Below are 21,206 nucleotides of genomic sequence, written 5' to 3'. Positions count from 1 at the left end.
CCCTCCCTATTATGTGTCTAGACAGTGATGACAAATGCCCAGAGGAGAGACGGGGGCAGCACCCCACAAAGAGATTAACACATATACAGGAAGCCTGGGTCACCCCTCTCCTCCGCTGGGCCACCTTTCCTGCCTACACACACACACACACACACACAGCACTCAGAGCAAACTCCACCACTCAGTGGGGTCCTTTGTTCCCCAGGCTGAGGGCTAGGAACCTGGTGTGTGTGTGTGTGTGAGAGAGAGAGAGAGAGAGAGAGAGAGAGAGAGAGAGAGAGAGAGAGAAAGGTGTCGAGACATGAAGCTAGCTCGCATCCCAGTGCCCAGCGCTCAACAAGAATTATGTTTGGCAACACCTGCTGCTGTTTGGGAGGGTCTCATTTTGGCCACTCTAGACCTAGAGTGATTCTGCAGTGACTGGGGGTGGGTCAGGTTGTCTTGGAAGCTCAATAGTAATCGTTGGGTCGAAAGCATGGATGAATGCAGGAACGAGGGCGCATTCATGAAGACCACAACCTGGCCAAAGGCAAACTGCCAGCGGAGAAGGACCGGTCAGGAAACCAGAAGCCAAAGGAGCCAGGCTCCGTGTTAGGGATCAGCCCGCTGCTTTCTGTGTCACAATGAGGACGCGAGGCCCAGCATGAGATGACGGCCAGGGTGGCAGAGCCAACAAGCCACAGAGTCCTGCTCCTTCCTCTACATGACAGAGCTTGGAAATGACAGTCTCATTCAACACACCCTTCCTGGGCCTCTGCTCTTGGTGCTGGGTCCTGGGGACTGGGGTGGGAGACAGTGACAAAGCCTAGAGACACAGCCCTGCCCTCCAAGATCCTGAAGGGGAGTGCTATGACATATTAGTTCTGGTCACAAGGTGGGGTGCAGGCAGGGTGTGAGGTGTGGGTAGGTGGTTGGGGGGGGACACGGGTGGGTAGGCATAGTTATCCATTTCCAAGCAAATCCCGAATACTTCTAGAATAGAAGAGTGGGGGAGGCGGGGCGGGGAGGGGTGCTCCTTGAGAATCTGGCTTGGCCAGGTTCAATGTCACCCGAGGGCAGGAGGTGGAGAGATAGGTCTCCTTCCCCCCGCCCCCCAACAAAGGAAGCCACCAGCCTCAGAGAATGGCTAAAGTTAAGGACTGGTCAAAACCTCATCCCCTGCTGCTGAGCACCCAACACTGGTGTACACACACAGACACACACACACCTCCAGGGGGCCAGGCTTCACATCTGCCTCTCTCCTACCCAGAACAGATTCCTGTGGCCCTGCAGCTGCAGCGGGGACTTTAAGGACAGACACAGGCGCCTTGCTGCAAGCACCCTGGGGGCTGGTCTTCCTTGTTGTTGGATGCTCTGCTCGCCTCCCAGGCCCATTCCGCAGCTGTCCCCCTCCCCACTAGCATACATTGGTTTCTGCCCTTTGTTTGCCTCAGCGGGGCCAAATCCCCAAGGCTTCTATGGTCATTAACCTCCTGCTTTAATTAGCTTAGCAGGGAGGAAAATAGCAATAGCGGCAGGGCACTTTGAGGGTGGGTGTCTTGTGAGGGGGTGGGAATCTCGTTTCAGTGCAGACAGGCTCAGCTAGCCAGTGGCCCCAGTCCTGAGCAACTGTTGGCTGTCTTTTAATGTGAAAAACAGCCACCTGACAACTCACCTCCAACAAGAGCCCTGGTTCCCCTGGGGCAGTTCTGTCAGTCCAGGTCCTGAGGGCAGACTAAGAGGGGGCCAGGATCCGCAACAGCCCTGTCTGAGGACCCCTAAGCTGGGAGTCTTCCTCTCCCACTTCTGCCCAGGTGCCTGACTCTACAATGCTGTTGGGTCCATTAAATTTCTCAATCCAGGAGGCCCCTCTCCCTAACTCCAGAGCCTCTGGAGGGGGGGTGTTTCTTTCGGCCAGGTTCTCTTTCCCAGGATCTCTGCACAGCCCAGGAGCCAGCACCCTGCAGTGTGCCCACTGGTGTGCAAATCCACTCTTTCTAAGAAAGAGTTTAGGGAGCTGTGTGGCTCAGCTCTTCCAGGGCCTGGTCTGTGGGCACACCACCTCAGAAAACAAATAAACCAAGAGTTCACAGTTGCTTTCGGTTTCCTAATGCCCACCCAGAAAAAGGCTTCTCTGTAGTTTGTCCCATTCATGATAATAGTCTGGGGAAGTCCTTCTTGAAATCTGACTCTAGGCCCTCAAGCTGCAGTGCTGGCCTTTCTCCTCTTGGGACAGACCCTTAGAAAAGAAAGGATGGGAAGAGATGAGGACGATAGGAAGTCAGGGCAAAGAAATGAAAATGACTGCCTTAGGCTCCAACTGCCCCAAACCCACCCAATCGTCTAACGGAACCCTTAACGCACTTCCACTTTCACCAAATGTCCAGGGCCAAAGGGACGGGCGGAGTGGATCTTCAATGGGGGAAAGGTGGGTGAAGTGACGTGGAATGATGGTGGGGCCGAACGGATCGAGCCCCCCCCCCCCATGCTCTATTCCTGGACCAAGCCCCAAGGCAGCCCGGGTCGTCAGACTACCTTTCTCTCCTCCCTCCTTCGGTCGCACCCCAAACTCAGGTTCGTACTCCACCATCACGTCTCTAAGGCCTCCCCTCCCTCCGCTCAACTTCTCCCCGCTCTCTGGGTTCCCTTCTCTCCCCATCCCTGCGCAGCCTCCCTGGCCCGCCCCACTCACCTCCCAGCCGGCGTCTCCGAGACCCAGGGCCGTGGGAGATGGTTGACCGCTCCGGGAAAAGGAGCCCCTGGGCTTTGCCAGGGGGTCTCATCCTCCGGCCCGGCACCCCATGTTGACCCCCACGGCGCAGAGAGCGGAGTTCTTCCCCCATCGCGGCTGCGGGCTTTGTCTGCTCCGCCGACAGCCTCTCCCCGCGCGTGGCCCGGAGCCCCGGATCGACTCCGCGAGGGCGGGAGGGGGAGGCGGCGGGCGGGCGGGCGAGCGAGCGCGGCAGGGAGGGGTAAGCGGAGAGACGCAGAGACAGAGAGTGGGAAAGCCGCAGTGACCGAGCTGGGACCGGCCCCCCTCTTTTCGCCCCCTCATTACCATAAGAAAGAGGGACCCTGGACCGGTCGGGCCGGGGAGGGAGCCGTCTTGGTCGGGGGACGCACTACATTAGCCTTTCTCCGTTCAGTTTCTGCCCCCTGCCCCCTCTCCCCGGGCTCACCGCTGGACAAAACTAGACCCTCGATTCCCGCCCCCCCGCCCCCTCCCCCCGCAATTTTGCCTCCGCGCCACGAGTGGCGATGGAAGGGCACATCCCTATCCTCCTCGGGTCAAGGAATTTGTCTCCGGGCCCCCGCGGACGGGAAACTACAACTCCCAGCATGCCCCGGGCGCCCCCGGCGCGCCCCCCTCCCGTCAGTTCCATGCTGCTCCATCCAGTTCATTTAAAACAAAAGAGTTTGAGCGCTGGAAGGGGCTGGGCTCTACTGGGGGCCACGAGCGCCGCTCCTGGACTGGGGCTCGGTGCGGGAGCCTAAAGGGGGCGTCTGGACCGCGGGGCCTAGAGACTCCGGGTCCGAGGCGGGAGGGGTGGGGGCAGAGATCCCGCAGCCCCCCGCCCCCCGTCACCCCCGGAGAGGAGAGGAGAGGAGATCTGCTTTCTTGGTTTTGCCTCTCTTTCCCCCCACCCCCACCCCGGGGGCTGGGGCGTGGGGAGTCGGGTTACAGGGTGTTTGGGGAGGGGGGCTTAGGAGGAGGGTCTATCTTTCTATCTCGCTTTCTTCCCCCCTCCCCAGTTCTTTGTTCCCCCCTCCCCACACACCCCCCTCCTCCCCTCTCCCCTCCCCTCCTCTCCTCTTTTCCCTTCCACCACCTCTCTCTCCCTCTCTCTCTCTCCCCCAGCTTTTGTTTCGCCATGCCTAGTCTAGTGGTATCTGGAATAATGGAAAGAAATGGGGGCTTTGGGGAACTAGGCTGTTTCGGGGGAAGCGCTAAGGACCGAGGGCTGCTGGAAGACGAGCGCGCCCTTCAGCTGGCTCTCGATCAACTCTGCCTCCTGGGTTTGGGGGAGCCCCCCGCCCCCACGGCGGGCGAGGACGGGGGAGGTGGGGGGGGCGGCGCCCCCGCGCAGCCGGCCGCCCCCCCGCAGCCGGCCCCGCCACCGCCGCCCGCGGCGCCCCCGGCCGCCCCGACGGCGGCCCCCGCGGCGCAGCCGCCCCAGCCCCCCACCGCCTCCAAAGGAGCGAACGACGCCAAGCTCTGCGCTCTCTACAAAGAGGCCGAGCTGCGCCTGAAGGGCAGCAGCAACACCACCGAGTGTGTGCCCGTGCCCACCTCCGAGCACGTGGCCGAGATCGTGGGCAGGCAAGGTAAGCGGGCTCCGGGACCGCGGGGAGGGACTTGGGGGTGGGGGGCACCACGTCCCCAGAACAGAAAGTTCATTTCCTTCCTCCCTGCTGGCCTCTGTCTCTGTCCCTTTCCCTACAAAGGGGGACCCGCCCCCTCCCCTGATTTCCAAGTGCCACAAAGTTCCCTGCTACCCACAGATGGGACGACTCTCCTGATACTCCCCCCCCCCGCCCCCCCTGCCCGGCTCTGCCCTCAGACAAAGAAATATCCTCTCACTGGGAGAGGGAAAGGGGAGGGGGCTCGGTCTCCCAATCCAGGGAGGCTGTCCAGAGGGGGTGTCCACTCCTATTTTTTGGGGGGGGGGATGTTCGCGGATTGTGTAGAGTCACTCGGAAGTCCCATCTCCTGGTGTCTGTTAGGTTGGGCGGGGGCACTCGTGAGACCCCCACACTCCTGGAGTTACAGACTTTGGGGGAGACCTGGCCCGGGAAGCCCTACTGAGTAGCTGTCTCTTTGTTGGGTTGAGTGTCGGAATGGAAGGGGGTGTGGCTCAGGGGAGGGTCCCAGGCTGGGGGAGAGGTGGGGAGGGGGGCAGCTAGGAGGAGTGGGGTCTTCTGGTTACCCACACACCCAAGTTGGATGGTCTGGGGGGCTTGGGAAGGGCTGCCTCCAAGGAAGTGTGATGTGTCCCGGCCTGGACCTTTCAGCTTCCCTCTCTCTGGCTTTTGTTCTGGGCTGGCCACAGCCAGGGGCCAGGGGCCTGTTGAGGCGTCCTCTGGTAGTGAGAGAGTGGGACAGGGTAAGAAGGGGGTGTGTTAGGGAGCCAGAAACCATCACCTGAAGATTTGGTGATGGGTGGTGTCTGTGGGGGTGTGTGTTTAGAATTAATCCAGTGTAGTCTGTCTGATACCACACCCTCCTCAGCTCCAGCATCCCTGAGCGACTGTGGAGGGGGTGGTGTTGGTGAGGGTCCAGAATGAGCAGACGGGATGTTGGGGAACCATTCCTCTTCCAGTTTCCCAAAGGGGAGTGGGGTGGGGGGGTGGATCTGGAAATTGCAAAGGGGGCTGGGCTGGGGAGGTGTGGGGTGGGGGAGGAGCGGGGGAGGAGCTGTCCCACAGTGGGGAACAATAGCTGAGCTGCATTCCGACTGGGAGGGAGGGAGGCAGGCAGGCGGGCGGCAGGCTGCTGGCAGGGGAGGTGGCCTGGAGGGGCCCCTAGTCGGCATCCCACCTCCACTCCCAGGCCTGCTGGGGTTAGGGGACTTCACTGGGGACCTAGAAGGGAGGTGGGGAAGATGCGCTCCCCTGTCCACTCCCCCACCCCCCAGGGGCACTCCTTCTCTGGAGATCATCTGGTTTAGAAAGTTGAAGTCTCTGGTCAGCAATGGAGGGTCCAGAGCCCTGGAATTAGGTGAGGCTAGTGATATCTTTCCTTGGGTGTGGGATGGTCTAGGGAGGCTCTGGATTTTAATGGAATTATTCTATCTTCTTCTGCCTCTGGCCTGTCCCTCATATAAATAGGGAGATTTCACCTATTCAGATAGGCCTCCATCATTTTTTGAGTGCATGGAAGTCCTCCCTCTCGGCTAGCCTCCTGCCTTCTGCAGTGTTAGTGCTCTTCTATTTGACCTCCAGGAAGGTGAAGCCCCCTGGATCTTCCCTTCAAGAGATGCCTTGGATTTGATGTGGCAGAATCCAGGAAGAGGTCCGCCTCCACTTCTGCACCCTAGCTTTTCTCCTTGCCCTGACCGGCCCTCCTCAACCCCCAAAGGTTGATGGAGCCAAAACTTCGAGCCAGGTCCCATGTGAGTGGAGGTAGTAGGCAAGGGGACCCCGTAGTCCTCAACCTGCTCTGTCTCATAGAGCGGTCCTTTAGCAAGCATGTGCTGGACAACAGGTAGGCCTGGTCAACTGACAAGAAGTCTTGAAGACAGGGAGAGGGAACAGTCTCCTTCTTGAGAGGTCTCTGGAAGGCGAGGAAAGCTGTACCAACCCACCCTCCCCTCCCCCCACCCCCACTCATAACTTGGTAGTATCAGAGGCCGTCTGGAGTGGAGGAAGAGGCTCAAAAGATGAGCTCACCTCAGGCCTGTATTTAGGGGATTGGCAGACTCAGGAAACTAGGACACTGCCCTTGATTGTGATTGTGTGTGTGTGTTGCTGGAGGGGTGGGGAGGGGGGCTAAGGACAGAATAGTGAGTTGCATGCCTGGAGAGGAGTGTGAATAAGGGCGAAAGTTGGAGGTGTGTGTAGAAGTATCCTGTGATGTGCTGGAGCGGATGAAGATGGAAGGGTGGGCAAGGAGGGCGGCTGGAAAGTGCATCAGGCAGGCTCACCCCACTAGCGTTGGTGTAGATAAAGGCACACAGCACTCACGGTTCTTAGGACCATGTGTGCAAACTCATATACACGTGGTGTGGATGCTTCGTGGAAAAAGTGAGGCTTCTTGTGAAGGTGGGGGGGGGTTGGAGGAAGATACCTGGGAAAGGAGAGGGGCTTGTCCAGTCACCCATCCAGCTCTGTAGTCCTCCCAGTCTCTCTCACCTTTCTCCCTCCCTTTGTCTCTCTTTGTCTGGGCCTTTCTTCACTCTCCTTGGAAGCAGGAGGCTGGGCCCACCATACCCTGTCCCTTACTCTACTCCGGTCCCAACCCATGTCTGCTCTCTTGTCACCAGGGGCCAAGAACTCTTTGGGCGGGGTGTCACTTCCTCACAAGGCGATTCATTTTATCTTCATACTCCTGTTCTCCTGCCTGAGCACTACTTCTCAGACTCAGCCTGGTCTCCCACCTTCCACTAATTGCTGCAAACTCTGTGAATTCAGGCACTCAGCGGGAGACAGTGGGGAGAAGGCTTGGGGAGAGGGCGTCACAGAAAAGATAGGGGTCAGGGGCTCCAGGGTCGACTGGGAAGATACTTCATGAATGGAGGTTAAGTAAGGAGTAGACTGTGGGGTGCTGACGGAGTAGCTATGGGAGGTTTTGTAGAAAGATGGGTGACGGCGACAGGTGCAGTGTTTAAGTAATTTGGAAGTTATGTGCCTCTCAGCCAGTGGGTGGGGGAGGAATTCGTGAGTAGATTCTCAGCTAGCAACTTGCCTGGAAGGGTCAGTGAGTATTTGGGGATTTTTCAAGCCGCTAGTGAGCATGGAGGGCCCTGAGCTCAGCATGAGCCAGCCATCTGTGGCCCATAAAGACATTGAGTAGACTGGAGGTCCCGGGAGGGGCTGGTTCCAGTCAAGGTGGATGGGGGCGGAGAGGGGTTGTGTTTCCAAGGGTAGACTAAGGGGTCCTTGGGGAGCTGTGGTCTCTGGGTAAGATCGGGGAGCTTATTGGTGCCATCACAAACCTTGTCCTGTGGGTCTGTTTTTGTTTTGTTGTCTTGTCTTGCCTGCCTCCCCTCCCCCACCCTACCCCAGGCTGTAAGATTAAGGCTCTGAGGGCCAAAACCAACACCTACATCAAGACACCAGTGCGGGGCGAGGAGCCGGTGTTTATGGTGACTGGGCGGCGAGAGGACGTGGCCACCGCGCGGCGGGAAATCATCTCCGCAGCCGAGCACTTCTCCATGATCCGCGCCTCGCGCAACAAGTCGGGCGCTGCCTTCGGCGTGGCGCCGGCGCTGCCCGGCCAGGTGACCATCCGGGTGCGGGTGCCCTACCGCGTGGTGGGGCTCGTGGTGGGCCCCAAGGGGGCCACCATCAAGCGCATTCAGCAGCAGACCAACACGTACATTATCACGCCCAGCCGTGACCGCGACCCCGTGTTTGAGATCACCGGGGCCCCCGGCAACGTGGAGCGCGCGCGCGAGGAGATTGAAACGCACATCGCGGTGCGCACGGGCAAGATCCTGGAGTACAACAACGAGAACGACTTCCTGGCGGGCAGCCCCGACGCCGCGCTGGACAGCCGCTACTCCGAGGCCTGGCGGGTGCACCCCCCGGGCTGCAAGCCCCTCTCCACCTTCCGGCAGAACAGTCTGGGCTGCATCGGCGAGTGCGGAGTGGACTCTGGCTTTGAGGCCCCGCGCCTGGGCGAGCAGGGCGGGGACTTTGGCTACGGCGGGTACCTGTTTGCGGGCTATGGAGTGGGCAAGCAGGATGTGTACTACGGGGTGGCCGAGACCAGCCCCCCCCTCTGGGCGGGCCAGGAGAATGCCACGCCCACCTCCGTGCTCTTCCCCTCGGCCTCCTCCACGTCCTCCTCGTCCAAGGCCCGCGCAGGGCCCCCGGGCGCGCATCGTTCTCCTGCTACCTCCGCGGAGCTGGCGGGACTCCCGAGGCGCCCGCCCGGGGAGCCTCTCCAGGGCTTCTCCAAACTTGGGGGGGGCGGCCTGCGGAGCCCCGGCGGCGGGCGCGATTGCATGGTGTGTTTCGAAAGCGAGGTGACCGCCGCGCTGGTGCCCTGCGGACACAACCTCTTCTGCATGGAGTGCGCAGTTCGCATCTGTGAGAGGACGGATCCCGAGTGTCCCGTCTGCCACATCACAGCCACGCAAGCCATCCGGATATTCTCCTAAGTACCGTGCCCCGTACCTCCAGGCCCACTCTCCAGGGGCCGCCCAAGAGCTGCTTTCCAGTAAGGCGTTTCGGAAATCAGTGATTCCAGGGGCTAGGTGCTTAGAGATGCTCGCTGGGGGTGGGGGACCGTGGGCAAAGGCAGCTGTGGTGGCTAGAGGGTGGGCCACTTGCAGAGCCGCCGGTCCCCCAGCTCCGGGTAGGTTGGGAGGGGGCCGGACCAGAAATGTTACTAGAGTTACAACTCTGATACCTCAACATATTCTAAAATCGGGGAGCAGCTTAAAGAAACTTGTTTTGCCAGAGATGGTGGCTAAGGCTGAAGCTCCTAATCCTGACCCCCCAACCCACATCCCCAGCCCCCACCCCCATCTGTGTGTCACCCTACTCCTTCCTCTGGGCAATAGGGCAAAGGGAGAGGGAGAATTCCCATGTGTACCCAGAGGTGCTTTTTTCCAATCCCCAAGGCTTCTAGTCCTGACCTCCGACCTCTTAACATGACCCTTTCACCCCCATCCCCACCGCACATCCTGTTTGAGGATCTGGTCAAGAGGTTTCACAACACATGGAGGTTGGCGCCCTCCTAGAAGTCTGCAGAAGTCCTCAAGGGTGGGGTGGGGGGCATGCAGACTGCATCTGTCCCCATACAGCTGGGCTGGAAGGGCTTTCCACTGCCCCTTACCCTGTTCCCTGCTCCCGTTCCCCTTCCTGGGAGTTCTGCTGTTTCTTTTCTTCCCCGGGGCAGCTGTGGAGTTTGCTTTTCTTTGCTCCTTTTACTACATCCCTTCCTGATCCTCCTGCCCCTTCCAGCCCAGCTTTGAGAGTGGAGAAGTCTGGGGGAAGAACATCTTGATACCACTGAACTTGAGGCACCAGAAAGCCCTCTCCACCCTTCTGAGCAAACACCTTTAAATTTTTGATGGATTATAGCTCATTTCTCAGTGAAAATTTGTGGAAGGGTCTAATACTAGGGTATCTAAAGGTGACTCACTGTCATCATCTTTGGGCATTATATGTAGTGAGTACTTCTTGGCTGGATTTTCTGCCTGTGGGTCTGGGGGTGGGGTGGGGGGCAGGGGTGGGGGTCTGCTATTTAGAGGAGCAGGAAAGGACCTGAGGCAGGAGAGGCTGGTAGAAAGGGCAGCTAGCTTCCTCAGTCCTGCCTTGACTCCCCTGCAATGCCCCCCCCCTCTCTGTACCCCTCCCAGGGCCTGACCTGAATCCTCATTAGCTTGCTAATCATGAAGTCTCTGTGTCCCTATCATCCCCACCCTAAGGAGAGAGACCAGGTCTTCAGAGAGGGGTCCATCTGAGGTAGAAGTTGAGTTGGGGTGTGGCAGGACCTGGTTCATTAATACTGTATTGTCACAGGCCTTGCACCCCTCCAGTCTTGCTTCCCCACGACTCATTTGGGCTTGCCACTGGCCTCTCGCCCTCCTGGTTCTGCTGGCCGGGCCAGGAGAGGACAGGGATGAGAGGCCCAGAGGGCGCCAGGGGATCCTTGTATGTAATTGGGTGGGACTGTTCTGGGTGATCTCTGAGCACTAACGGCTCTGGAGACCCATTCTTCTTTGAAAGGAGAAGGGGTACAGGGATGGGGGTGCCAAGGGGGTTTCCTCCTCTCTTTCCTCCTGTTGTGAGTTATCTCACTTCTCCTCAACTTTCCCCTCTAGACCACCAGCCAGGCAGGGGAGAGGAAGGCGGTCAGGGGCCAAGAAAGCTGGCCTGTGACAACTTCCCTCCTCCCCGCTGCCTCGTGAGCCATCCTGAAATGTCTGTACAATAGAAACCAAACCAAATGGGTACCCCGGACACTGGGGGCAGTCTGGGGAGGAGGGTGGGAAGAAAGGATGTCTGTCGACCCCTCCCCCTCTCCACTCCTTACCCTCAAAGGCGGAAGACTGTTAACACTAGGGGGCTCAGAAAATCCAATCCCACCCTTACTAGTTGAGCCAGACCTAGACACAAATGCAAAACACGCATAGCGAGAAACAAAACAGGAGTGGGGGGGAGCAAGAAAGGAGACCAACGCAGAGGGGAGAAAACAAAAATAGCAAAAAAAAAAAAAAGCAGTTCTTTATAATTTAATATTCTATTTTAATAAAGGCGTTTATTACCGTATAAATGTAGCAAAGAACCTGGGCTAATATGAAAAAAAAAGACTTTTTATTAGGTAATTTATTATATGAAAAGGATATTTTATTTTATGATAAAGTGATCCTTAAAAAAAATAAAAAAACTTTAGAAGGTTTAGAATATATGTAGGGAGAGAAGAAGAAGAAGAAAAAAAATACATTTGTATTCAGAGTTAAATCTTAAACAAAGTGTTTTTAATATATGTTCGGGTTTACGTTCCTTTTCCCCCCTACATTTCTTTGGGGAGGAATGTCATTTGCTTTTCTGTGGGGAGCATCCTGGTGTGGATGGTGGAGAAAGGGGCTGAGGGAACCCTGGTCCCTTCTGGGGCCCTGTGACTAGATTGGATTTCACTCCATGGGCTCCCCGCCCCTCTCCCCCTCCCCCTCAGGGGGGGAGCTGGCAGAGCCAAACAAAGAAAGGGATTAACAAGGAAGAAGCAGAGGATTGAGGATCCTGGGGAGTCACCCCCTTCCCCTTCACCATTCCCACGAGGTGAGTGAGAAGGGGAAGCTGAGAACTGAGGCCCAGCAGGCCCATGGGAACCTCAGAGAGGTGTGAGATTTAAGAGAAATAGATTTTTTTTAACCAAAAAACAAACACAAAAACCGAGCGAGAAAGAGAGAAGAAAAGAAACTGAGGGGTTTAAAAGAAAAGAATACTACAAAATAATAATAATAATAATAATTCAAATTTATTTCATATAATCCTAGAGAAAGAGAGAGAAAGAATTACTAGTTACTTAGTAGACAATATTCAGATAGCTTAAAGTTTAGTAGCATCGAGGGCCCCTGGGTCCAGTAGAATGTATAAAAGTCGTAAAGAGCGCAAGATAGAGGGGGGCAGTGACTGGCTCTGTCTTGAGTTGCCCCGTCTTTAGAAGTCAGGTGGAAGCAGGCTGCAGGTTTAAGGTTGGCAGTTTCCAGTCAACTATGGTTGCTTCTGAGAATCCTTGGGTTTTAAAATTGTAGGACAGATAGAGAGGTTCGGTTCTGAGGGTCTTTAAATGGGTAGAACACTGGCCTGCAGATAGGGGCTGAGCCCTGAGCAGCAGAAGAGGGGCCTGTGGGTCAGGCCATTCTGTCCCACCCTTTGCTTCCGCTGCACAATGCTTGCTCAGTCCAAAGTGATACATAGGTCATTACCTGGGGCTTGTAGGGAGGACGGAGACCAGCTCAAATCCTCCCAAACCAGCTTCTAGAGCCCAGATGAGGAAGTTCTTCTGAGAGTCTAACCTCAATCCACTTGGTGACAGATTGATTGGAGAGCCTGGTAGGTTATTTCCCAAACATGCACACAGGCTGCTTTATCTGGGACCTTCAGGTGGACTAAGGCGATTGTTTCCCATCCTTGTTCCCACCCAGCCCTCCACTTGGCTTTTGGAGAGGTCCAAGCAGCAGCGCAAGTAGTGTTCTCAATAAATGTTCTCCTTCAAAACTGTGCTGTGCTTCACAGGTCTGCAAAGTGCGTTATTGTCTGCATGCAGTTAGATTCCAAGGAGGACTTCTGGGAGCTGGGGGAGGGCCACCATCCTGATGGTCTCAGCTACCCCAGAATCCAGATCAGAGGGCAGCAGTGACCTCCAACCCTGACCCTCACTGCTCCTGCCCAATGCTCATTCAGGTAGGGCTCATGTGTTGTGCCCTGGCCTGGGGGTGCCCCCCCACCCCAAACCATTGGAGAGCCTGAGTCCTATATGGGAGGCATTTATTTTCAAGCACTTGCCTTCTGGTAACCTTTGCTTGCAATCAGGTGGGGACCTTCCTGTACACGCTGGGGGGAGGCGGGGCCAGTCCCATGACACTAATGACTATCATGCCCTCTCCCTGACTCTAGACCCCAAACATGTCCCTCTCCCTAATTTACTTCTTGTCCCACCTAGGGTGGTCCTCCCACCCCACCCCCCATTCTGTTTGTCCTAGGAGGCCCTCCCCACTAGTTTGGGATGGTAGCATCAGAGGTAGGAAAAGGGATTGCCCATCCCCTCTGCTGGGGGGTTGGGGTGGGGGGGTGGGGGAGACGGCCCTGGGGCAGGGAGGACGGTCTCCCCACTGTAGAAAGTAGAGTAGGATTGTGGTCAAGACTTCATTTGAGGCATCTAGGGAAGACATCCCTGCTGAGGAGACAAATACTTCACGGCGACGAGGAAACCTCAACCCCGGAACGATCAAGTCAGAGTGATGTTGCACACGGGCACACAACCAAGAAGGGGAGGGTCAATGGATGAGATGTGCTATTAAGAACTTAATTTTATTAAAAGCATTATTACTTAACGGCGCTTACTTTTTGTGTCTGGCAGAGGGATCGGGACCATCTTGGGGGTCAGAGGAACCACTGTGGTGACTGTTGGTTGGGGTTCTCTCTGTGGGGACTCTGGGCATCCCTGTATGTGTCCTGGGAAGGGGAGGTCTCCAGAAATCCTGAGTCTTCAAACACTGGGTCTCCTCTCTTCTCCCCATTGGCCGGCCCGCCTTCTCCTTGGGGAACAGCCTGTCAGCCATCCACCCTGGTCAGCAGACCAAGGAGACAGCCTGCTCGAGCAGCCGGCTCGGTTGGAGGAGGGGCTGGTCTGAAGCTAAGAGACACACACCCTACTCACCACCCAGACCCTTCAGTTCATTCCTGCCCCCTTGTCATCGCTGGGGACAGGGAGGAAGCCCTAGAGAAATTAGACTTTGCTCTGTGCAGGTCTCCCTCCGTCCTCCCCCACCCCAGCACACCCCTTCCCCAGGACAGGCCTTGTCTCCCCCTAACATCTCCCCGCCCTCCTCCCCATGCCCCAGTGTGGCAGGGACCTCGGTTCTTGGCACCAGGTCCCTGGGCACCAGATGGTCCCTTCAATGCCGTTCCCTTTGTCTTGCCTTCCAGAGAACCCACCCCTCTCCACTGCCCTCCCTCCCACCTGCCCTGGGGGTTGGCAGCAGGAAGGGCGGGCACCTCCCACCCCCCTTGGCACTATCCCCAGACCGCAGGGCTCCCCCAGGCAGCTGGCCTTGGAGTATAGTGGGTATGATGGGGAGCATGGAACTGGGGCGAGGGACTCCCCAGGGCCGAGACGGAAGGGGAGGATCCAATTGGAAGAGAAGAGAGGATCAGACGGCGGCAGCAGCAGGATGGATGGCCAGGCAGCAATATAAAACGCAGCTTTATTGTCAGGCCTAGTTTGCAGGCAGACTATGACAGATTTGTGGTGGGACCGAAGACCTCAGAGCTCCAGGGGGCTGTGTGGACACTGACACGTCCCGGATGGACCACAGGGCAGCGGGGAGCCTGGGGCTTGGTGGGCGGCGGGCATGACATCAGAAGGAGGAGGATTGGTTTGTGCTCACCAAGGTCAGAGGCTGATGCAACAGGCCTTCTTTGCCCCGGCGCCTGGGTCCTGTCCGCCCTGGACTGTGCCCAGGGCGATGGTATTGGTCCGGGTGCTATTCTGCCTCTGTTTGGATACCTTGGCGAAGATCTCTGAGTAGGGTAGAGGGCGATGATCAGAACTGAGAGCCCTCCCTGCATTCCCCTTGCATCCTCCCCACCCCCACCCTTTGTGGCTATTGGGGGTGGCCATGTGTCAAGGTTTTCCTGGAAGTAGAGTCTGACATCTGGGTCCTTTCTCCTTACCTGGGTGAGAGCATGAGTGGGGAACTGGGAGGCTCGGAGGAGGCTAAGGGCGCAGAGAGGTGCTGAGGGATCGGCTGGGGCAGGGGCTAGGGCTCTGGTGGAATGGGGTGCCAAATGGACCCCAGCGCTCTAACCTTTGAGGACAGTCTCAAAGGCCAGTTCAACGTTGGTGGAGTCCAGGGCCGAGGTCTCCAGGAACAGCAGCCCGTTGTTCTCTGGCAGGTGGGGAGGGAAGCACACCATGAAGGGAGAGGGACAAAGGCAGTGCTGGCATACGCTTGCTGTCTGCTAAGTGTCAGGCATCGGGCCCTGAAGTGGCTCAGCTAGTCCTTACAACAACTTCTGCGCCAGGTACGATCACTGCACCTCTGTTACGGAAGCCCAGGAACGGGGAGAATGGGTGAGGAAGGGGCTTGGCAAGGCCAGGCCCTGGGATTCCAAAGCCTCGTCCTTCACCACCAGACTTGGCCGCCTCCAACCCCCAGAAAACTCATGAGGCAAGGTGTGCCTGGACCTGGCCCGGAGGAGCCCGCCCCTTCGATGCTCCAGATTGCTGAGCATCGCAGAACAAGGCTGTCTTCAAGTCCACTGTGAATAATGGTCCTTGCAGAGTCTCAGGATAAAGGTGAGGGGGATAGGGCACGGGAGGGCGGAGCGCTGTGGGGGTCTGATGAGGTACAGGAAGACTAGGCTGGAAAGCTGGTGGGGGCAGGGGAGGCTCTCACCGGCGAACATTCGGGCCTCCTCGGTGGGCACTTCGCGGGCCTGGCTGAGGTCACTCTTGTTGCCTACGAGCATGACGACAATGGTGGCCTCCGCGTGGTCATAGAGCTCCTTCAGCCAGCGCTCCACTACGGCGTAAGTCTGGTGCTTGGTTAGGTCAAACACCAAGAGGGCCCCCACAGCACCACGATAGTACCTGAGCAAGGGGTGAAAGGGGGGCGGGGAGAGCAGAGGGGCAAGGTCAGGACCATGGGGCCATCAGGTCCCAAAGCAGAGACCCGAGGACCCAAACTCCAGCCAGGCAGCGCCCAAGGCTTTTGAGAGCTCACCTGGGACCCGGGCCTCAGAGCAGCCTCCCCTGGCTGGGGATCCTCTGCAGCCTCCCTCCTTCCCTCATAGCCCCTCCACCGTGCTCACTGCTTGGCTCTGACGTTAGCTTCTGCTACTCACCACTAAAGAGCCCTGGTGGCATAGTGGTTCTACATTAGGCTGCAAACCACAAGGTCAGCAGTTCAAAACCACCAGCCTTGCCGCTCCTGTAAAGGTTTATAGCCTCGGAAACCCCACAGGGGCAACGCTCCCTCAGTGCCCATCCCTCCAAGCAGCCCCTGGCCGGACCCTCCCAGACACCCATCCTCGCTCTTGGAACTGGCTGCGGCTACTTCACACTGGTGTTGTCTGAAGTATTCCGATTTCCCCACCCCCACTCCCTGGTTATTCCTATTTTTTTTTAAATTAGGCAATCAAGGCTCCTTCCTAAGTGGCCAGATGACCAGCCCGTGTGTGTGTGTGTGTGTGTGTGTGTGTGTGTGTGTGTGTGTTCCTCGTGAGTGACTGAAGTCGCTCGATTCCTTCCCCGCTCACAAGTGCTGTACACACTCAGACCACCATGGCCACACAATCTGGCCGGAAGCTGTCAGAGGGACACTCTGGAGAAGACCCTGCCAGCTCTCCCAGTTTCCTGTTAGACCAGCGGTTTTCAACCTGGGGGTCGAGACCCCTGTGGGGGTCGAACCACCCTTTCACAAGGGTCACCCGATTCAGAACAGTAGCATCATGACAGTGATGAAGTAGCAACGAAAATAATGTGATGGTTGAGGGGGGGTCACCCCCACAGGAGGAACTGCATGAAAGGGTCGTGCAAGAGGAAGGTTGGGAACCACTGTGTTAGACAAAGGGAGCCAGCGCCCATCCCGGCTCCTCCGTGGCCTGCCCAGCTGCAGCCTGCGGTTTCACTGGGGGGGGGGGGGCTTTGCGGGTACTTAGGATGCCACCCTCAATCGCCCCCGAGCGTGGGCACAGCGTAAGTGCTGGCGGCGCTTCTTTCAGCCTGGTGGTTCGCAGCACTCTGATTCTGTCCACAGGGCGTGCGTGTGCACTGGGGTCTCGGGCCCACTCCCACCCCACCACCCCGGCCCGGGCTCACGCTGAAGTGATGGCTCGGTAGCGCTCCAGGCCGGCCGTGTCCCAGATCTGGGCCTTGATGGCAGCGGTGCCCAGCATGACCGTGCGCGTGGAGAACTCCACCCCGATGGTGGTGCGGCTGTCGTGGCTGAACTCGTTGCGCGTGAACCGGGATAGCAGGTTGGTCTTGCCCACGCCGGACTCGCCGATCAGCACGACTGGAGGTGGGGGAGGGAAGGGCTCAGCAAGGGCCCGTGCAGTCCCCAGCCCACCTGAGCTTGGAGCATCTGCCCACCAGGAGGGCAGGGGAGCCCTGCTCCCAAAACTGAAGAGGCAGGGGTTGGGGTGCTTGGTGCGTTTGTCCTGGGCCAAAGGGCTCTGGAAGGAATGAGGGGCAGCATGCTCAGTAAGGCGGCCGAGAAGGAGGGCCGCCCTCCACCAAGTCTCAGCAATGGATGCCCGCTGCCAAGATGGCGAAGGCAGGGCAGGGCCAGGCCACGCCTCCTCCTCTTCCACGCAAAGTGGCCGCGAGCAGAGCCCGCTGGACGGCAGAACCACCACCACACGGACGGCAGGGGCGAGGCTAAGGAGAGTCAGCCTGTGCATCAGGTCACGGGGCTAGGGGTGGGGTGGGGAGGGTCTGTGGGCAGTGTGGGTGTTGATGCTCAGGGCTGGTGAGGAGGTTACTGGGATGTGGGACTATGTGGGCACACCTGGTGGGCCGTCTGGGGGATGGACACACTCCTGGAAGAGAGTTGGGAGTGGGGAGAGTGGGCGGGGTGGGGTGTATCTTTAGGGAACATAGGTGTGACTAGAGATGTGGGTGAAGAGCAAGTTTGGTAGGTGACGTATCTGTGGGAAAGCGTGTGCCCCTTGTGTAAGAAGCTGGGGTTCGGAGGGAGGGGAAAAAAAAGAGGACCTGATGCAAAGGGCTTAAGTGGAGAGCAAATGCTTTGAGAATGAATGGGGCAGGGAATGTATGGATGTGCTTTATACAATTGATGTATGTATATATATGGATTGTGATAAGAGTTGTATGAGTCCCTAATAAAATGTAAAAAAATAAAGAAAAAAAAGAAGCTGGGGTCCAGTCGTCCCTGACATCCCGTCTGTCAAGGGCTTGGGGCTGGGAGTTGGACAGGGGAGCACAGCGAAGATAGTCCAGGCTCTGCCTTGTAACAGGTGTGTGTCCTTCAGCAGGTAGTTTAACCTCTCCGAGCCTAGGGATTTAAATATGGAAAATGGGAAGGACAATCGTATCTACTTTGTGGTGGCCCTATGTAAATGGGATGTTGCCCAGAGTACAGGAAATGCATGAACTTGCTGCAGTTGCCATCCTTGCTGGTAGACAGTGCTTTGGCTGTTGGGATTTCAGGGACAAGGGCCAGAAGGACTGGAAGATGCTTTGGGCTTCTGGGTGGTATCCAGGGGCTGAGCTTACCGTCTGTGGGGGAGCCAGAATCAGTGTGAGGGATCGATGGAGGGACCAGGGTATAGGAAGCCACCCTGCAGACCTCAGGTGGTTCTGTGGAGGCGGGTGGCACTCACGGGCTGGGAGCAACACACACTGAGTCCTGGCACAGCCTCTGACCAGTTGGACAGACTTAGAGAAGTGTTCACCTTTTCTGGGTCAGTTTCCCTGTTTATCAACTTATAAAGGTCCATTTTTTTTTTCAAACAAAAAGGTCCCTTCTAACTAAAAAAAATTTCCTTATTTATGTAAGGCAGGGAAGAGCTGGGAGCAAAAAAAAAAAAAAGGTGGGAGTAGTATGGGCATACCTGGGTAAGAAGATGACAGGTAGGGGGGTGGTGTGTCTGTGTGTGTGTGTGTGTGTGTTTTCTCTACTGAGAACCCCACTCCCATCTCACCTCCCTCAGAGAGTGGGCCCACAGCCCTGTCCTCAGGCTCCAAAGGTGCTCAGGGCAGACTTTGGATTCTATGACAGTTTGAGTCCCGATTTTGTGACTTTTTCCAGCTACAGACTCTGTGTTGAAGCCTCAGTGCCCTCCTCTGTAAAATGAGGATGCTGATGGGCTGACATTTACTCAGGGGGCCAGGCACTGGCCTTAAAAGCCCTACACATTTTATCTCCACGCCTCCACGAGGTGGGTACCATTCTTCTTCTTCCCACCCTATAAAGAAAGTGAGGCCTTTAACTGGCGAGCCCACACAAACACACCCCGGGCTATGCTGTCCAAGATGGGCCTTCAAGGTAGGACTTGTTGTCCAGCTGCAGGGGGAGTGGCCAGTGACAGCCTCCAGCTGCCGGCTCCTTCAGCATCTGTTTCTGGCACTGAGAAGGTACCTCTATGAGGCCATGCCCTTGCTGGGCTGGGCACCCTGTGGCTGGCGTTTGAGCAAGGTGAAGCTAGGGCAGGCTGGGTCCCTCTGATGTGCAGCAATATTCTCCCCAGCGCCCCCAGCCTCGCTGGGCTTTGTCAGTCCTGCTCTGCGGTTGGACCTCTCCCTCTGCCCAGTCCTGTTTCCTCCCTGAGCCTGCACCCCAGACTTCTTCTTTGTCTGTTTCTTAGGCCCCTAACTTGGAATGACTGCAAGTGGTAGAGCTGAGATGGAAGCCACTGTGCTGATACTGCCTGGAGATGAAAGGGCCACTATTGTGATTAAAAGGAGCTCTCGTGGCACCGGGGGTTACGCATTGGACTGCTGGCCAAAGGTAGGCAGCCTGAATCCACCAGCCTTGCCAAGGCGGGAAGACCAGGCAGGCTGTCTGCTCCCAGAACCATTTACAGATTGAAAACCCAAAGGAGCCGTTCCACTCTGTCCTGTGGTGTCACTCAGTCTCAACCGTGGGGAGATGGGGGAGGTGGGGGTGGCGTTGGCTTTTTGGTTTACAGAGATGGTGCTGTGGGCTAGCGGTTCAAGCCACCAGCTGCTCCACAGAAGAAAGACGATCTATAGGGATAGCTTGAGGACCCCATACAGGGCGGCCACAAGTCAGAATGGATTCGATCATGCATGGATAGTGATTGAGGGAGTCGTGGCTGCACAGTGCCTGGGAAACCCTAAGGGGCAGAGGCAACTCTAGTCCGGTAGCCCTGACTCAGTGACCATGGACTTTATCATGTAAATTAAGTCCCTGGTGACTTAATGCAAATGGTTAAGCATTCAGCTGTCAACCCAAAGCATGGTCTGGCTGTCTTCCTGGGGGTCCAATTTCCAAAGGACACCGATGGGTGACCCTTATGGCATGCGGTTCTCCTCGGAGGCAGGTGGGGTTGCTGTATATTTCCGAGAAGGATTTCAGGAGAAAGTGGCTGGAACACAGTGAACTAACCAGCCACCCCACGGCGGGCAGGTGGCCTATGTGCGTCCCTGTGGAACTGCCTAGGAGTCTCATAGCAAACCTGCTCCCACTGCCCTGGAGGTGATTCGGACACCGAGAGTTTTCTGAGTCTGTATATCTTCACCGGAGCAGACACGCAGCCTGCTCTTTCTCCGGTGGAGCAGCTGGTAGGTCGGGATCATGGCCTTGTGGGTCGCAGCCCAGCCCTTGCTCCCTGCACCTTTCAATGTGAGGCTCAGCAAACAGTCGTCCTTGCCCCAGACGGTGAGTCACTTTCACCATCTCTTTCACCTCTTCCAAGGGAAGTTCTCTCCCCAGGTGAGCTGAGAGGCTGGGCTGGAGTGCAGACCAGGCTGGGCAGGGCAGCGGGGTGTGGAGACTGAATCAGAGGCCTGCCCTGAAGAAGGTGTGTGTGTAAAAGGGAAGGGGTGGGGGGGGGGTGCAGTATATGGGCCAAGCACAGCATGAGAGAGATGAGAAAGATACCCACACTTCCAGTCAGGACCAAGGCGAGCCCCGGGGTCTGCTACCTAGGGGCTAGGGGCTTGGCAAGGGCTCAGCCCCAAGTCCCCGGATTCATTCCATGCCCCCATGTCTTCACCCTGCCCTATCACGAGAGCAGCCTCTCCTGTACACTTGCCCAGAAGGATGACTTTCTTCCTCTTCTGCGTGCTTCCCTCTCTCCTTAGGAGGAAAGTCCTTTCTGAAGTCTGACCCCCATCTCTTGTGCTTCAGTGGCAGGCTAGTCCCAGACATGGGCATACTTAGGACTGAGGCAGGGGAGCCTAACTCATTGGACACTTTAGCTTCAGTATTTATAACAATAGAGTCCTGCCACTTTTACCTTTGTAACCAGACCCCCCCCCCACCAGCTAACTTTCTTATCTGGAGGAATGTTGAGCCCTGGGGTTGGGGGAGAGTGAAGTTAGAGGCGGGAATCAAATAAGAGGCTCATTCTAACAGGAGGCCCTCTTTAGCTCTATGGCTTTTTCTTGGTCTCCCACCCTGCCTGTCTCCCCAGAAACCCCAACTCACCCTTGAAGACAAAGTTATAATCCTCTCCGGTTCTGTTTCCCATCTTGGCTCCGCATGGAGGGTGGGAGTGTCTTTGGGGACAGAGGTGCGCTGTTGACTCAACCCTCGGTTCTCCAGAGACCTGAGTCCACCTCTCCTCTCATTGGAGTTCTGCAGCCACTATGGCAGGCAGGTGGACAGGAGGCT

General features: G+C 57.1%; 2 protein-coding genes across 2 annotated transcripts; one reads left to right on the top strand and one right to left on the bottom strand.

Annotated features, from left to right (window-relative positions):
- The first annotated feature begins 2,971 nt into the window (after window positions 1-2,971).
- MEX3A (mex-3 RNA binding family member A) lies at window positions 2,972-13,192 on the top strand. Its single transcript, XM_075563355.1, has 2 exons — window positions 2,972-4,305; window positions 7,705-13,192. The coding sequence occupies exons 1-2, from the start codon at window positions 3,852-3,854 to the stop codon at window positions 8,802-8,804; spliced, it is 1,554 nt and encodes a 517-aa protein (XP_075419470.1). The 5' UTR covers window positions 2,972-3,851; the 3' UTR covers window positions 8,805-13,192.
- An 895-nt stretch (window positions 13,193-14,087) lies between these two features.
- RAB25 (RAB25, member RAS oncogene family) lies at window positions 14,088-21,063 on the bottom strand. The gene is made up of 5 exons (XM_075540390.1): window positions 21,021-21,063; window positions 16,703-16,898; window positions 15,279-15,472; window positions 14,688-14,768; window positions 14,088-14,400 (listed from the first exon to the last, which is right to left on the bottom strand). Exons 1-5 carry the CDS (start codon window positions 21,061-21,063, stop codon window positions 14,273-14,275), a joined length of 642 nt encoding a protein of 213 aa, XP_075396505.1. The 3' UTR covers window positions 14,088-14,272.
- Window positions 21,064-21,206: the final 143 nt, after the last annotated feature.

Source organism: Tenrec ecaudatus, chromosome 1 (assembly GCF_050624435.1).
Source record: "Tenrec ecaudatus isolate mTenEca1 chromosome 1, mTenEca1.hap1, whole genome shotgun sequence".
In the NCBI taxonomy this organism is placed as follows: Eukaryota; Metazoa; Chordata; class Mammalia; order Afrosoricida; family Tenrecidae; genus Tenrec; species Tenrec ecaudatus.
This window is presented reverse-complemented; position numbering and strand designations above follow the sequence as displayed.